Genomic DNA, 18,235 nt, shown 5'->3' on the forward strand with positions numbered 1-18,235 from the left:
AGGGGTGAAGGGGTTTCCAGGTGAGGGACCAACTTCATGGGTGCTTTAGCCAATTTGCAGGCATAGCAATTACATATACTTTGTGCTATCCCGTTTTCCAGCGGAATAACTCGTAGCTTCAAATCCAAACTCCTATTCATTAGCAGGCTAGGGCTCCCCTTAATACCTTCTTCCTCCTTGCGCTTCTCCTCGACGACTTTGAGTCTGGCCTGGTCCAGCAGCAGCGTCACGAAGTAGATGTACTTGCGGTTGTTGATAGCGCGGAGTAGGGCTATTGAGGTCGCTGCCATGCTGGGACTGAACAGGGATTCCAGTCCGTCAATCACAATGCCGCGATGGCAGTCGCTTAGCTAGCGGAAAAAAATCATCGCACATTACGCTCATATGCTTTATATACTGTCGTATACAGTGAAAGGTTATCGTGGACTTAAGTGCGTTCATCACAAAGCCGCGATAAAATTCCCACCAACGTACGGTTAGTCAGTGAAGGACAGTTTATCTATCCATAAAGATAGCTAAGTCTTGGTCGTCAGTCCTCTTTCTTAACTTCTGAATCACAAATAATATGCCCATTTAACACAGAAATACGATAAATACAAATGAGAAGACAAATTAAAATTCCCTTATTGGATAACGAAAGAAATCCAATGAGTAGCACGAACGCGGCAAAATAGACATTGGGAACTGTCCCATCCTCGAGGACCAAGGGCGTACTGAGCGGAAACGAGCGCTGAGCGTAACCTCAGTACGCCCTGGGTCCCCGAGGATGGAACTGTCCCCACCCTATCAGTTTCTAGACATAGGGATTCTCAAAAACTAATTCTCGTGGCTACTCCCGAGGGTTTCTCTTACCAACATCCTCTCAGCAAGCAACTCCACAAGCAGGTCTTCAGGTAACACACAGCTGAACAAACCATCCTCTCCCCCGACACTCGCACTGACGCTCAACTTCCTGCCGATAGGGGCAGCGTTGGGCGGGGTTGCCGGCGGTGAGGGCTGTTGCACTTGCGGTACGCCCTTCATCCCTCGCACGCTAGTTGGGCCACCAATGGTAGAGGTCTTCCTCCCCTCCCTTCCCATGAAGGAGGAGACCCCGATGATTGACCCGCCGGTGGTGGAAGGAGGAGCGCCCTGGGCACTAAGTTGAGCCACTGCCTCAACGCTAAGGCTGCCCGGGGCTTGTGCTTGACTGGCCTCGGCTGCTTGCTCGGCTTCTTTGGCTGATCTGGCGGCCGCTGCGCACAATTCTTTGGCACGACGGGCTAAGGTAGAAACAAAAAGGTTGTTGAAAATTAAGGCATATGACTCATTCACCTGGGATCGTTTATCTACATAAGAATGTTAGAAAACCGGGATATCTAGAGTAAGAGGACATAAACAATCAACGTCAATTTCCATCATTCATTTCCATAGACTGATTTAGGGAAGCTATTTCGACATTATCGATTGAATTTCGTAAATGAAGTAAAATTTTGTTTCCGGGTGGTTATCTCGAGATTTTTCCACATTGATCTTCCAATGACAAATGTGTGTCTGGCTAGCGCTCTTTAACTCACCTGCAGAAGATGACCCCGTGGAGATCGCTTCGATCACGACGCTGTCAACGGTCAACAGAGCAGCTCCGTACTTCCTTGCCAGGCTGACCGAGGTAGCAGTCTTACCGGAGAGAGGCGCACCATGAACTATCAGAGCTATACCTCGGCGGTTACGTGCAGCCTTACCCTCGGCAGTCAGATCAATGCCGAGGTAGCGAGCGATGGCGGCGGAGACTGGGGTAATCTCAAGTTCCCCCACACCAAGGCTGCTGGCGTCTGTACAGGAACACAGATATTAATTTTAAAGTCTATGGTTTCCACCAGAGTGACAATATTGGGTTGGGTTTGAATATATAGCAGCGGCGTAGCCAGGATTTTTAACAGGAGGAAGCCCAAAAGGGACTTTCAAGGCATTTTCTTCTGTATTTAGATAATGTCTCATACATTAACTGTATTTTTGGCTGCTAAAAGGGGAGGCCCGGGCCCCCTAGGCCACCCCCTGGCTACGCCCCTGTATAGATTTCTATGATTTAAAAAATATATATCTATTCCTGCATTAGTAGCGAGGGACGGCAGCGACACCGGTGTGATCTCAAGTTCCCCCTCGCCAAGGCTGCTGGCGTCTGTACAGGAACACAGATATCAAGTCTGATTTCCACAAGAGCGACAACATTAAGTTTGGTTTAAATAATAAGATTTCAATCGTTTTGAAAATATATAACCATTCCTGCATCATTTCATACTTTAAAACAGAGTCGTTAGAACTATTGTAGGCTGGATCGAATTTCACAGTGACTCCAGCAGATTAATATTTGAAAGTATTTAATCCGGTAGCCTCACCGTCCCCATCCTCGCTAGGGGGCTTCTCGTTCACCCCTGGGGTCGGAGGCAGGGTGGCAAGACCGGGTGCTGTGGGTGCTTCTGACCCCTCCTCCTCGTCTTTCTCTGCCTGAAGCTTGGCGGCTGCCTCCTGCTGCGCCTTCTCCTCGGCCTCCTTCTTCTGCTGCAGTTCCTCGTACGCATCTGTCACCTCCTTGGGTAGCTTGCCTCCTGGTTGGCGTGGCGGTAGCAAGATTGTGTTGTACTCGTCATAACCTTTCATTGTACGAAGCATCTGATAAAAAGGGAATAATTTCAGGCTTCATAGTATAAGTACATAGCACTTCAATTTAGACACTCTCATACTCGTTATAAATTTTACCTACACTATAACCTTCCAAATAGCATTCCGTAGCCATTCCCTTATCTTCTCTTCATCCAGATACTGACTGTCAAACTACGAGTAGACCTTCATCGGACGGCATTTACCCTTTTTACAATACCTCACCCCGAACCCTACACACACTCCAAATACAGCTCGACAAACTAAAAAAAAAACTACAGCCCTTCATCATTCCGCCAACCCTCAACCACTCCCGCCAACCCTTACTGTACCTTTTCTTCATCCAGATACTGCTTGTCGAACTCCAGCGAGTAGATCTCTATCGGAAAGCGGCAGGGGTTCCTGATCACAACCTCTTGTTCATCGCCCAAGGAGTGTGGGAGGACTGGGCCGAACTCGATCAAAGACGAGCTGAACTCTACCTTGGGCTCGCTACCCTGGCCTGTGGCATTGATCATGTGACGGCTAGCGCTTTGCGCGATACGGATCACCACCCGCTGACTGTACGAAGTCTAGGGGAAATAGCAAGCAAAGTTTAGGCTCCTATAAAAAACACTGTATTAGAAGACAGCGGAAAACATAACATAGCTACATGAAAAAATGAGAGAAAGGGGCATATTATTGACGAAAAATGAGGAAATCCGTGATGTGCGCAAAGTTATGTATTGAATATTTATTGTTGAGACAAATCACATAGGTAAAGGTTCTGAAGACCATTTGTGACCCTCTATGGGAAATTTGCATTATGCTTTATAATCCCCGAATAAACATCTCTCACCTCTTCTGTAGGCATAAACTTGACTTGAACATTAATCCGCTGACCAGGCTGAAGACTGCCCACGGGCGGCATCACCTCAAAGTGCTTAGGTTGAGGTTTCCCTGAGCGTAGTTTCTTCCTCAGATGGAGGGGAATCAACTTGTCTGACTTTTTCTGCTTCTCGTCCGGTGGATCGGAAGTCCAGTCACATCTGCAAAACCATTACAAGTGAAATTGATGTCGAGAACGCATCTGCTAGTCGGCTAAGACAGGGACTTTAGATCTGATATTTCACTTGGAACAGTCGGCTAGTCAGCTAGTCGGCTAGGACATGACCATTAGATCTGATATTTCACTTGGAACAGTCGGCTAGTCAGCTAGTCGGCTAGGATATGACCATTAGATCTGATATTTCACTTGGAACAGTCGGCTAGGACAGGACCAATAGATCTGATATTTCACTTGGAACAGCACTGTGAGACACCAAGCGTCTCCAGCAAGAACAGATTCATTACAACGACATTGTACCTACCTGACAGGCTGCTGATTGTGAAGCTGTATGGTCATAACTTTGCACTGGCCACACTCCACGGTACCAAAGTCCAAAGTGTCCGTGGATATACTCATATCTGGCATGGTCACAATGGCTTTCAGGCGCAAGCCATAGAGGGGTCCCCCAAGAGTTATTACTGGAACCTGTGCATCTACGGGTCCCATGGAAAGTCCAGCAGATCTCGGGTCAAAAGTTACCATAAACTCAATACTCTGTAAAGAGAACAAACCGACATCGTTATTGTGAGATCACATTATCCCATCAGCACGACCCTACATATTAATCTATGACCGGACACGTCCGGATAAAACAGGAATTCCTGCAAATATACCTGAAAATTACCGATTTATACAATTATCGACGTTACAAAAATGCGGAAAACGATTGAATTGAACCCCCAAATATGGAAGGTTATGTTCTAATAAGGAATTGGGGAGCTCGAAAAACGATGCTTTTCAAAGCACACTGGATAACTATGTAAGCTTACCATGGTTGGTAAGTATGTAGGCTTACCTCATGGTCGGTAAGTATGTAGGCTTACCTCATGGTCGGTAAGTATGCAGGCTTACCTCATGGTCGGTAAGTATGTAGGCTTACCTCATGGTCGGTAAGTATGTAGGCTTACCTCATGGTCGGTAAGTATGTAGGCTTACCTCATGGTCGGTAAGTATGTAGGCTTACCTCATGGTCGGTAAGTATGTAGGCTTACCTCATGGTCGGTAAGTATGTAGGCTTACCTCATGGTCGGTAAGTATGTAGGCTTACCTCATGGTCGGTAAGTATGTAGGCTTACCTCATGGTCGGTAAGTATGTAGGCTTACCTCATGGTCGCTAAGTATGTAGGCTTACCTCATGGTCGGTAAGTATGGAGGTTTACCTCATGGTCGGTAAGTATGTAGGCTTACCTCATGGTCGGTAAGTATGTAGGCTTACCTCATGGTCGGTAAGTATGTAGGCTTACCTTATGAACGGTAAGTATGTAGGCTTACCTCATGGTCGGTAAGTATGCAGGTATACCTCATGGTTGGTAAGTATGTAGGCTTACCTCATGGTCGGTAAGTATGTAGGCTTACCTCATGGTCGGTAAGTATGTAGGCTTACCTTATGAACGCTAAGTATGTAGGCTTACCTCATGATCGGTAAGTATGCAGGTATACCTCATGGTTGGTAAGTATGTAGGCTTACCTCATGGTCGGTAAGTATGTAGGCTTACCTCATGGTCGGTAAGTATGTAGGCTTACCTCATGGTCGGTAAGTATGTAGGCTTACCTCATGGTCGGTAAGTATACAGGCTTACCTCATGGTCGGTAAGTATGTAGGCTTACCTCATGGTCGGTCAGTATGTAGGCTTACCTCATGGTCGGGACTGCCTGGAAGGTTGCGCACTCGGTCCAGCTCCACGTTGAAGCCCGTACCGTGAAGCGCCTTGCGGTCTGGCGCAAATGAGACGGGAAAGAAACCATTGTTGGTGACTCGGATGACGTGGGATCGCACGGTTCCGAAAACAACGTAACCAAAGTCCAGTAGGTAGCTGATCAGCTGTGCCCTAGAAATAGAGAAGGCAACATGTTACATTACACATCACACGTTGTGCAATATTCTATGTTATAATTTCAATATCAAGAAAATTGAGCCAAAAATTGTCGTTTTTGCCAAACGTGTTCACTTCCATATAAGGAAACTAAAATATTCCTTATTTGGAAAATCTGCATGATTCTTGTATTTTTTCAGGTGAGCGTACCCCAGGGGTTTCGTAAACTTTATGACTTGTAACCAGAAGAGAAAAACAGTTACTGTGACCATCTTTAGTTAGTTGAGAAGGTCCCTGAATAGAAACCAGACCCCCAATGTTTCATATGTAAACATAATTTCTAAACATTTTATAAGCGCGTCGGGCAAACGTGTCTGATTGACGAAGGGGTATAACGCCATCAAACTATTCTGTCTCTGGACAAGAATTATTTGGCGCTATTATCAAAAAGCCAGTAAACATTTCGAGAACTCGAAAAGTGTCCTACTGTTTCGCATACTAAAACGATGTGAATTGGGAATCAATATAGCATTTTGCTGATTCTTTTTAATTTCCTTTATTGTTATGATGTTATCTTCAGTTGTTGTAGCTGTTGTTCTTGGAGGGTAGTGGCACAGTCGTTACAACAACAATTTCTCGAGTGCTTTACTGCGTAACATGCCCTGACGCTTGTCCGTCCACCCACTCAGTATGCATCCTTACGTCTCTCTCACCTTGGTTTCTGTTTCTTGGCAGGCTTGGTAGTACTCGCGGTTTGAATGTGGGACTGTGTGCGCGTAACACTCTGCAGCTCTAACGCATACTGTTTGACAAGCAACCGCTCGATTTCCATCTGCAGGCTCAGGTCTCCTACCGCCTGATACACAAAATTATATCAATAAAATTAATAAAAAAGTGGACATTTTATATCCATATTTCATATCTCGTATTTTAGTTCTATGGTCATTTAAATGTTTCACACAACCTTACTAGCCAGGGCGTCAGAGTTGTAGAGGGGACGGTGATGTCTGACCCCTCCCCAAAAATAAAAAGCATACAATCGAGGTTTTACTCTCCCCGACCCTATTGCACCTGAACATTTGTACGAAACTTTCAAGCCACAGCCATACAAGCCACACCAATTTCAGGACCTTTTTCATTCACCGCATCATGTAAAAGCGTTACAGATGTGCATTAAGCCTCATATACAATCCGACCATCACGACATACCACACGACATACAACATAATCTTGTAATTACCACATCCAGTCAGACCCCATCGAACCCGAAAACTTTACCACTCAAACATGCCTATTAAGAAAACATTTTCTTCTAATACTTCTCGAGCTTTGGCCATTCCTAAGCAATCCTCACGATCACTTACATGTGCTAGAGCACTGAAAGATGCTTCCTCAGGCAGCTGTGGCTTCTGCTTGTCATCCTTTGCTAGGATTTCCCGCGCCTCGGTGGCGAGCTCCTGGTAGCGCGGATCTGACTGGTCGGGTGGAAGGTCGAGCATAATGCGAGGGAACACGCCCTCGCCACACACAGTGATCTGATCAGGCTCGAAATGCGCCACTCGCACCTGCAAAGAACGAAGGGTTAAACTAAGAAAAGAAATTGAATAGAAGGGTTGAGTTCGTGAAACAATAACATAGCACTGTCTTTATTGTGGGACTCATACTGAATATGAAATTCATAGCCAAAAACGGTCCACACATAAACAATCGTATAATATAATGCCCATACATATTGCTATGACGACGATAGCGGCTGCGACGACGATGGCGTTGACAATGACAACAGCAACAACAGCAACAACAACAGCAACAGCAACAACAACAACAACAATAATTATAATAAGTCACGACCCTCTTTGCCGTATATCCTTGGAGGAGTTTGATGCACTAAAATGAAGGTCTATTTCACACACCTGGAACATCTTCTCAAAGGTCTGCGGGACACCTGGGAGGTACCGGACAAGCAGGGTCTGTTTGCTGAAAGCAGGAATATGCCCTTGAGCGGGTGTGACGTTCGGTGAGCCCGGAAGTGGCCTGGCATCCGAATCGACGTTCAGAAGAACAAAATCTAGTCCCACTTTGCCAGTGTTGTGAAGAACGATCTCTGCCACGGCGATCTGGTCGTACAGCTAAGAAAGCCCAAAAAAATACAGTAACATTCAACTCCAACCTAAAAAGTTATATTCTAATACTCTTTTAATGCACACTGTACCGGATAGCCAACAGGTTAACTCTAGAGGTAATGATTTGGTCTCCGTATTAGCGAGGGTCAGTAACAGAAGCGGTAGTTTGAGTAATGGAAAATTCCTGTAAGTGTCCGTAATAGCGAGTGCCGGTACAAGCGGGTTGTCCTTAGGATTTCAACAAGTGCTGACTTTTTAACCTGCCGACGAATTTTACCAATGGTAGGAACTAAGGGGCCAGCCTTGTGAACAAAAGGTGAGAGTTGACTCAAATTTAACCAGAAATGCATTTTCAGAGAAGTACTGATAAGGTTTTGTTTCTTCATAAGCAGCAGAAAACTCTAAGACAACTACTGCCCCGTGCCTAGTTTTGCCACCCCTCGCCTCACCTGTTTTCCATAATCCACCGTCTTTCTGTCAAAGAAGTACTGGACCAGAGAGGCCTGTCCGCTGAGCTTGATGTTGTAGTCCGGACCACCGTACACAGAGCAGCGTGCCACCGCATACGAACTGATGTTGGCGTGTCCGTAGAATGTGAACTGGATTTTCTGGGACTCCATTGAATGAAGAGTGCTATACAGGGGTAAGATGTCGAATACCTGGGGCAAATAAATGATAGGCATTTCTTCATTATTATCTCTACCTTTTTCAAGTTACTTAACGTCACCCACATTACGCCAATTCATTTTTTTACTGCCCTGGGAGCTCATCTGTTTGTAGAGGTCACGAAGAGGGCAGAAATTCACAGCTCAATTGCTAGAATCATTTCCTTATTTTTTTTCTTTTCATATTTTAGTAAAGGATCTTTGCCTCCCTGAGAGATAAACGATAATGCATTTATTTGGAAAAAGGGTAAGCGGGACCACATCAATTTTTCAGCTGGTATCATTTCTTGTCAGTGTAGTAGTAGCACTTCGTAATAGTTAGTCTCATCCATAAAAAAAAACATTTCAACGTTCCCCCTTGATAGGGACACGCACCTCCTCGATTCCTATGGTCATGGGGTGGAACTCATGGTGCCCCCATGGTCCTGGCGGGTGCTGCACGGCTACTGTGCGCTCGGCCGAAGGTGGCATAGATCCCTCAGATGAAGGTGCTGGGCTACCTCCAGCCGAATCTCGGTCCTCCTCCGCCGCCTCCTCCTCGACGGCCTGATCTTGGACGTCATCTTCTACGTCACCACCAATTCCTGGGGAGCAATTATGACGTTAGAATGATGCGTATCACCATATTCACTTTATACTTGCCCACTTCCTAAAATATCCTCATCCTAGAGGCTTGCCCCCCTCTTCTTATCTTGATAAAATAACGTATTTTTCCCCTGTTGGAGTATGGCCAAGTCTTTTTGCATATCATACCTATCCCTGCCCATCCCCATCCCCTCGGTAAATTCTAGCTTCCCACTTGTGACTTATGTGTTTATGCTATGTACACAGAAGTTTTGTCTACCCTTATCCTTGCCTTCTCGCCCATTAGCTACACTCTCCCTGAAATGTATTTATATGCATAGCCACAGAATCCCCTCATTTCTCATTCCTCATTTTGCCCATGGGGCATCAATCCAAATCATTTTCACGTACAGTGCCCATGAAAACGCGCAATTCTCTCAGCGGTCCGGAATGCTACGACTACTACTCCGATACTGGATTACAAGTGCGCGCGCACAATGGTAACTACACGCCCTGAATCTTTTTGTTATAAGCACCTTCGTCCTCATCTTTGTTCTCGAAGCCCACCGTGCTGTCTATGAAGCACCACTGGTACTTGACGTCCATCGGGCTGTGATTGGTGACAGTCACGATCTTGGTGACTTCGGTGTCATTCAGAATGCACCCGAAATCCACCTAACATTCGATAATATAGCAACAAATGTAAATGTGTACTAGCTTGACTGTTAGTGTGGCTAGGAAAATGCAGCATTCTTAAATACGGGCCACGTAAAATTATCAGTAGAGGTCAAAGAGTTACAGGAGTAACATGAATCGTGATCGTATAACGGGAATCGTGATCGAGTAGTCATTGGAATCGTGATCGAATAACGGGAATCGTGATCGAGTGGTTATTGGAAAAGTGATCGTTTAACGGGAATCGTGATCGGGTGGTTATTGGAATCGTGATCGTATAACGGGAATCGTGATCGAGTGGTTATTGGAATCGTGATCGTATAACGGGAATCGTGATCTAGTGGTTATTGTAATCGTGATCGTATCACGGCAATCGTGAAAGGCTGGTTATTGTAATCGTGATCGTATAACGGGAATCGTGATCGAGTGGTTATTGGAATCATGATTGTATAACGGGAGTCGTGATTGAGTGGTTTTTGGAATCGTGATCGCATAACGGGAATCGTGATCGGGTTTTTATTGGAATCGTGATCGTATAACGGGAATCGTTATCGAGTGGTTATTGGAAAAGTGATCGTAAGTTTACAGGAATTTCAAAAAGATTCTTACCTCCTTCATTTCAAACGTCAGATTGGGGAAGAACACCTCCCCTATAAGCTTCACAAAATCCTGAACAAAATAACAATCAAATACGTTATTAACTCTCGTGTGCCCGTATCGCATGTTCTTTGCAGAACAGCAGGCAATAGAAAAGAAGTTCTCGCGGAATGCGCCACCATTGCAGCTCGGTTAAAGCCGGATTGTCACCAGTTTACTTCCGGTCGATCCGACAATCTCCGATGGTTTTTAACGGAAAACGCGAAAAATATTTCAAAATATTGAAAGCAGTGTGTCTATTGGAAGTTTCTTCGAGGATGTGATTGATAATTTAGAGCGGATGGCCTGTTAAATATCTCGGATTCTAATAGATTATTTTGTCTTTTAACGGTTGAGGTTTCCGTCGGACCTCCGGAAGTAAACTGGTGACAATGCGGCTTTAAGTATAAAAAATATAGTCACCGGGAATTATGCGTCGTCTAAAAGGTGTTTCCCTTCTTACCATTTGCGGGTGTTCCATAAATGCGAGCTCCAAAAAGCCTTCAGCGACACGAGTCTCACTATCTTCCTTGTAGGAGGGATCAAACTGGATCAGGACGGGAACACTCTCGTCCACTTCTAGAGACAGCGTCTAGAAGCGGGTAGGAAAGATGTCAGTATGGGGATAAATGATCATTTTTCGTGTCAAGGAAAGGAGTATGGAACGACAATCAACTGCTAGAGACAGCGTCTAGAAGAGGGTAGGAAAGATGTCAGTGTGGGGATAAATGATCATTCACTGCGTTTAGCAATAAGATATGGACCGATGTCAGTCAGGGGATAAATAATTATTCACTGCTATTAACAACGTATAAAAGAGGGTAGTGAAATAGATTATGCCTGCTTGTAAGAATATAGAAAACGATAAAGAGGCAAAACTGATTAAAGCAACATTGTCACCAGTTTACTTCCGGTCGATAACATAATAATCTCCGATGATTTTTAAGGAAAAATATTTCAAAATTGTAAAAGAAGTGTGTCTATTGGAAGTTTCTTCGAGGATGTGATTGATAATTTAGAGTAGATGGCCTGTTTAATATCGCGGATTCTAATAGGTTCTTTTGTCTCTTGCCCGGTGAGGTTTCCGTCGGACCTCCGGAAGTAAACTAGTGACAATGCGGCTTTAACCTAACTGCTAACGACATAGGCTGCTGAGTTGACTCCAGTACGAAACGCTCACATAAAAATGCAAGAAGGCTACAGTAGAGGGGAGGGGAGGGGGGTACTGACCGCCTCAGACGCTTGTCTGTTGAGTGGGGCCCAGCGTGCGTCGTCCACCAGTAGCTGGAAGGGGTGCATTGTCTTCAGCCGTACGTTAAGTGGTAGAGACGAGACATTATGCATCATCACTTGCTTTGTCTCCAGCTCGAGGTCACTCTCGGGATACTGGGGAGAAACGTAAGCTTTTCTTGAGTACTGAGAACGATATGGGTTTCCATGTAGTAACCCATAATAACAGTTTTCAAACATACGCCGCTACCACATTTATGAACGAAAAAAAACCGTGCGGGACAGTAGACAAATCCTTAGGGAGAGCCCACTAAAGTGCATACCTTCATAACACAGAAGTTGACTTCCCTCTGTGAGAACTCGAGCAGCGGACTGATGAAGTCAGCGGTCACATCCACCTTCATGATCTTCTCCTTGCCCGTACTGTTACCGATGATTGTGTGACAGATCATGCGCTCTTTGACCTTCTGGGGCCTGTAACGCAACGGAAGGCAGAACACGTTTGACGAGTTATAAAGAACCAGAGATCATTTCTCACTAATACTGTAGTGCGTGACTTACTGACTTTGAGGGATACTGTGTGACAGAGTGATGTTGCGTTACATACAGTATATTACAATATGAGGGATATTTGTCACATATATTGCATTATTAGTATTGCCTGACAAAGCAGGTTACAAAAGACTTAATGATCTGATTTTTTTCTTAAGGGTTACAGATGTTACAGATAGTGTGTTACCTATTGTATTCGGAGGGTATCGCGTGACAAGTAGTGTGTGACCTATTGTATTCGAGGGATGTTGCGTGACATATAGTGCGTTACTCGAGACTTACTTGTTGGAGTATCCCTTTAGGGTAACTTCCTGGCTCTCTCCCGGATGTAGTACCATGCGGTCTGGGGTAAGCGAGAAAACGGGCTTGGGCGGGTCCACTGGAGGGGCTACTCCCTAAAACACAGTATACTCGTTAGAGATGAAGGATACGAGGGGGAGGGGGGAGGGAGAGGGAGAGGGAGAGGGAGAGGGAGAGGGAGAGGGAGAGGGAGAGGGAGAGGGAGAGGGAGAGGGGAGAGGGAGAGGGAGAGGGAGAGGGAGAGGGAGAGGGAGAGGGAGAGGGAGAGGGAGAGGGAGAGGGAGAGGGAGAGGGAGAGGGAGGGAGAGGGAGAGGGAGAGGGAGAGGGAGAGGGAGAGGGAGAGGGAGAGGGAGAGGGAGAGGGAGAGGGAGAGGAGAGGGAGAGGGAGAGGGAGAGGGAGAGGGAGAGGGAGAGGGAGAGGGGGAGAGGGAGAGGGAGAGGGAGAGGGAGAGGGAGAGGGAGAGGGAGAGGAGAGGGAGATTCGTCGCATTAAATTCGTTTGTTTCATGTTAAACTACCCCATTTATTTCTTTTCCAATGACCCCCCCCCCCCCCCCCCCCCCCATGGTATAGGATAACCCCAAGCTTCAGGAGATAAACCAAGGCCTCGATTCTTCTCTACTGACCTGATGTTTCATGTTAAACTACCCCATTTATTTCTTTTTCAATGACCCCCCCCCCCCCCCCCATGGTATAGGATAACCCCAAGCTTCAGGAGATAAACCAAGGCCTCGATTCTTCTCTACTGACCTGGTATCTCATATCATCAGGATTGTAGTCTGATCTCTTCTTGGCCTTGTACGGATGGAAGCCCTCTGTGGTCCAGTAGATCTGCTGAGGGCGACGCCCGTTGTTGGTCAACACAAACTGCCTGGTGCATGGCTGACAGCTGAATTGAGGACCCAGGTTCACTGCAGGCGCCAAGGGCGGGTCGCTTACTATGGTGGTGCCGGAACCATAGGCTGTTAGACTCACAGTCTGGATCTGGCTGTCATTGACATTGATTGAAAGCTTGTCCTGGAACCTTAAATAGAATAAAGATATCAAATACTACCCGACAGGATAGCCCTGGTAGCTGACAGTACCACCAATGTGTGCTTTAGCTGTTAGTGAAATTTTTGCCATAACGATCACTTGAAGATTCTCAATCTCGCATTGCGACTCGTTTTTCCTCCTAACCCCGATCCCATTTCAACACACCTTTCTGTGACAAGACAGTGTGAGACAAGACAATGTATCATCCCCAGTAGTGATTACTGTCTTTACCCCCCCCCCCCTTCCCTACCCTTGCCAACACCACCACTATCCCCTCTCGCATCTCGCTCTTCCTGTGTGATAATCACCTGACAGTATCGTCCACGTTCGCTGTAACTGTGAGTTGAAGCACTTCTTCTGGTTCAATTACACCTTGCTCGGGAACCACGGAGAACAATGAATTGGGACGGACCTGTAAGTACGACAACATATTTTCAGTAAACAGAAATGTGCCAAGGCAAACGTACAATACAGACTGAATGTGTTTTAACATTCCTCGCGCGGATTCGGCGTGGATTATGAGTGGATTTTGCGTGGATTCTGAGTCCACTCAGTTTGTCCACGCACCTCTTTGGGATCCACGCACTAAAATCCACGCAGTAGTTTTGCTCATTAAAAGATTGAATATACCTTTTGCCGGATCATGAAGAATTCAAAACAATACACAGTATTACGTTCCTATGACGAAGTGTTTTCGAAGTTCACGTTGAGAACTTCAAATTTTACGCGGTTTCATTGACTGGTATTAAATACTTTGAAGATACATAAAATTCCGCTCAAATGTTTTCGTTAGTCTCTATAGACATCGCCGATGGAGACTGATGCTTTAGCAAGGACTTCTAGCGAAGAATTAGTGGAGAAGATGACGATTTAGATCGAGGAGAATTAAACATACGACGGTGGCACTATACTTCTACAGTATGGCCTGTTTTGAGAAACAAACAACACCCCCTTCCTTTAGCACGGCAATCTGGTTGAAGAAGGGCCTCCTATTAGATAGAGTGGGGCGTTACTTACCATGCAACAAGAGAACTGTGCTGGGATGAGTGACTCGTTGGACAGCCTTACAGTCTTGGTGACAGGGCTGAGCACAGAGATGGTACCATAGTCGATATGGGTGGGTGTAACGTGGACCACGGGGCCCTCGCCAACACAATGCACCATCACCGCCTGAGGTAAGAAAAGAAAATGAAGATTAATTTAATAAAATTTGTTTGGATGAGACACTACTTGAGTCAAAACTAACTCGGCCAATTCTTGGCGCATACACTCAATGGATTGCAAAACCTTACAAAACCTCTTTTAAATGTTTTATAGGACGGAATAACACGCTTCCAAAATGTTTGCTTCCTACGCTCTTCCAATCAATGTTAAAACATTCTGCATTCATAATATTTTCTCTATGTATACTGCTTGTTACATGGTCCAGGGAGACATTCGTTAAAGACTTCACTCTGCACTGAACACCAGAGTATTGGAAGAAATATGGAGAATACATACAATTTTCTCATTGACGCCTAGACATGTTTGTGCCTGGTGTATAACTTTGTGCCTGGTGTATGGCTTAAATCCTTTTGACTTTATTGTCCTCACCAATGGCTGATCCCCGCTGCCGAAGATCATAAAGAAGGCTGTTGTACCGATCTCCTCCAGACATTCTGCTGTGATCTGAAGCGCAACATCCTTGGTCGAGTGAGGCTGGATCACACCCTGTAGAAGTATATCAGCGTGTTAGGGCCTGTTATCTTTCCAGGTTAGAGGCCTGGGTAAAAATTATTCAAATAAGTTTTCTTGTCACGCTTCTACTGAAAATCTAAGCCTTTAACCCCCCCCCCCCCCCTTTTTCACCTAGCACTCCCACGTCTAGATATGAATGAATGACTTGAAAGACAACATAAAACTCGCCAACTCTAAATATTCCAAGTATAAAAAGGTTTCGCTATGAGGGTAACATTACAGAACCAAAAAAGAGAATACTGAAAAAAAAAAAACGCCATGCACGATTTTACAGACCTTAGGCTCGGGGCTTGAATAGAGGATTGGTGTGCCGTCGTCAACAACCTACAAAAATACAGTTTTAATAAGGATTCTGTTACAGGTGTTTGTGCAAGGAGAGGATACATAGAGGGATATCCAAAAAGAGAAATGGAAGAGTTAGAAAATCACTTAGACAAACAGAACTTTATCAGATTTATGACAAGAAATATAATAGATTTCCAATCTGACGGCTGATTAGTTTGCTTTTTTTTTTTTTTTTTTTTTTTGCTGAATCCAAGGGATCACAACAGTTTGCAGCTCACCTGCGAGAGAAGCTCGTATTTGGCCGGGAGATCTGTATCATTCATTAATTGCACCGGCAGCTCGTAGGGATGATGCAGGAAGCAACGTCCGTAGTCCAAGATGGGGGAGAGCAGTGTGATGGAAGGCACCACGCACCTGGAAGTAACCACTAGGGAATTACTCAGAAAACGGAAAAAATGGGGCAAAAAAATGGCTCCTGAACTTTGTCAACCCAGCCTACTAAAAACCCGCCGTCTGCCAGCTCAACTAGCTGCCTTCTCTGGGGACTTGACCGTCTCCATCCAGACAGAAAATATATTATTTTTGTTTTGGTATTGACAAGGTAAATGAAACCTTCAGCAACCTAAACCTTCTGCAAACTCATAATGAACTGCTCCTAAAAAATCATTTTGAGAACGCTGCAACCATCCTCTGAAACCTATAGGAAATGCATCCATGTGGCTGATTGCACTTATGTAACCTCCAGTCAAACGATCATTTTGCGATACAGGCAATAACATTTTTTCAGTCTGATTTACACGTAACGATTTGTTGGGTTGATTTTGTGTAGACCTATTTGGTGTCGCTCAGTTGGTGACAAAAATCTTATGCAACTCAATAGATTTTTGGATCAGTTCACCGTCCTGGGCCATCGTGAAGGATTTTCAAAATCGTGAAGGATTTCGGAATCCTTCACGATTTTCAAAATCCTTCACGATTTTTAAAATCCTTCACGATTTCGAAATCGTTCACGATTTTTAAAATCCTTCACGATTTCGAAATCGTTCACGATTTTTAAAATCCTTCACGATTTGGAAATCCTTCACGATTATGAAATCGTTCACGTTTTTGTATTAGTCCGGCTTCACGAATTTCGAATTTGTGTGAAATTGTTATAGCGGATATAGCTTTCCCGTTCGCTTAGCCACCAGTGCACGGTGGAATGCGGCAAGTGCGCCCACTCGAATGGTTTCACAAGTCATTTAGATAGAAGGAAGTAGTTTGTTAAAATACTGCTCATGGGTAATACAATGTTTGAACTTAGTCTAATACACTGTAATATTTTTGTTCTCTTTTGTTCTGGCTTGACTATTACACATTAACAATTACATTTTGTTGCACGGGATTTTGAAAACCACTCTATCACCTTTGTTAGCTTGAACATGTATTTTTCATTCAGTTCGGAGATATAGTGACACAGCATCGAACATACGCGTTTGGGAGGGGGGGGGGGGTAAAATTTGGATTTTTTTTAGGTAATAAACAATGCAACTTATCCACTTCTCCGTATACAAATTTAGTACATAGGTTTGGCTGAAAGTGAATTATAAAGTCAGAGTCTTCATCAACATCCCCATCATCTTTGGAGGGTTAAGTATTTAGAGCAAAATTCTGTCTCTCCGATTTCTTAGCGAAATCAAATCACCAGGATCTGCTAGATTTTTCGAAAAAGTTTGTTCTTAACTGCGCATATTTACTGCACGACAAAGTGGAACTCGTCCTCTACCGTGTCCGGACATAATTGGCATGTCCGTTCATGAACTGTTACACCTCCCCTTCTCTATTTCGAGGTCATGGTCGAGGTAAAAATGGTGGCGCAAAGTATGACGCCTCCCCCCCCCCCCCATCCCCCACCCCCCAAGCAAAAAATTAAATAATAATAATGAAATAAAGGGCTTGTAATTTGTATAAGTTGTCTTTGTTAAAATAGCATTCCATAGTCATGTGATGTGGCGAATCAATAATCACCGGGTTTTTCTAGCTATTTAAGTACCGTAATGACTGGTAAAGACGCCCTACTTCAGATAAGCGCCCCTCTTCGATCTCGCATATTGAAATAAGTTCACCCTTCCCTATGAGCACCCCCCCCCCCCCTCCTTTTTATCTATCTCACATTGACATCCACACACCACACGACGGTTCCTTTTTATCCGTTCATCTTCTATGTCCAATGAGCGCCTCTCTCCCTGGCCCAACTGCGTACACGAGCTAGTGATACCCGAATCCGCACAAGTACTGCCTAAGGAGGTCCGGTAGTTTAGTTGGAGAAGCTGATATGGAACACTGGACCTTACGTCAATCACTTGTGTACTACAGGAGGGACTTCTACATACTAGCTTGTAGTACAAGCTAGTATGTTATTTGTTGCAAAAAACATTGATATGTATAGGTAATCTAGTTATCTAAATATAGTTTTCCATACTCATATTTATATTATATTATTCTAAATCAGTGTACTTTTACCTTGAACGTCGAAGATTATTTTTGATCGCTATTGCCTCTCTTGGATCAAGCCACTTGTTGTACCAGAGTAATTAAAACGATAAACCAAAAAGTGAAGCGGACTCTAAAAAGTTTTCGTTGACCGTCGTTGCAGACAAAACCATTTTTATGAAAAAGGTTTTAAATCAACGACGGGAAAAAACTCTCAAAATTTAATAAAATTACATTTTGAAGAAAGCAAAGCACACATTGCGGTTGTGAAAGGAAGAAAAGTAAGCAGGAGATGAACACGTATCGATTCTCGAAAAAGTTCTTCCATTATGTACAGTATGTCGTTTTTTGTTAATATACGCAATTTCTTGTAACGTTTCGTGTTGATACCCCTCCAAAAGTTCTTCTTAGTTGTTAGTAAA

At 44.6% G+C, this 18,235-nt stretch overlaps 1 protein-coding gene across 1 annotated transcript in view; it reads right to left on the reverse strand.

The window, feature by feature from the left end:
* LOC5519462 (hydrocephalus-inducing protein homolog) overlaps positions 1-18,235 on the reverse strand; it is a 71,702-nt gene that overhangs the window by 38,566 nt on the left and 14,901 nt on the right. Inside the window, exons 16-40 of the mRNA XM_048721070.1 lie at positions 15,620-15,755; positions 15,333-15,380; positions 14,913-15,029; positions 14,337-14,489; positions 13,628-13,731; positions 13,035-13,308; positions 12,266-12,378; positions 11,755-11,905; positions 11,432-11,587; positions 10,665-10,793; positions 10,175-10,234; positions 9,427-9,565; positions 8,702-8,910; positions 8,111-8,320; positions 7,452-7,667; positions 6,903-7,103; positions 6,252-6,394; positions 5,361-5,553; positions 3,987-4,219; positions 3,476-3,665; positions 2,970-3,209; positions 2,376-2,649; positions 1,557-1,811; positions 853-1,262; positions 167-350 (exon numbers count right to left, since the gene is read on the reverse strand). Coding sequence (XP_048577027.1) covers positions 167-350; positions 853-1,262; positions 1,557-1,811; positions 2,376-2,649; positions 2,970-3,209; positions 3,476-3,665; positions 3,987-4,219; positions 5,361-5,553; positions 6,252-6,394; positions 6,903-7,103; positions 7,452-7,667; positions 8,111-8,320; positions 8,702-8,910; positions 9,427-9,565; positions 10,175-10,234; positions 10,665-10,793; positions 11,432-11,587; positions 11,755-11,905; positions 12,266-12,378; positions 13,035-13,308; positions 13,628-13,731; positions 14,337-14,489; positions 14,913-15,029; positions 15,333-15,380; positions 15,620-15,755 — 4,538 coding nt within the window. The remainder of the gene's footprint in view (positions 1-166; positions 351-852; positions 1,263-1,556; positions 1,812-2,375; positions 2,650-2,969; positions 3,210-3,475; positions 3,666-3,986; positions 4,220-5,360; positions 5,554-6,251; positions 6,395-6,902; positions 7,104-7,451; positions 7,668-8,110; positions 8,321-8,701; positions 8,911-9,426; positions 9,566-10,174; positions 10,235-10,664; positions 10,794-11,431; positions 11,588-11,754; positions 11,906-12,265; positions 12,379-13,034; positions 13,309-13,627; positions 13,732-14,336; positions 14,490-14,912; positions 15,030-15,332; positions 15,381-15,619; positions 15,756-18,235) is intronic.

Source organism: Nematostella vectensis, chromosome 13 (assembly GCF_932526225.1).
Source record: "Nematostella vectensis chromosome 13, jaNemVect1.1, whole genome shotgun sequence".
Taxonomy (NCBI): Eukaryota; Metazoa; Cnidaria; class Anthozoa; order Actiniaria; family Edwardsiidae; genus Nematostella; species Nematostella vectensis.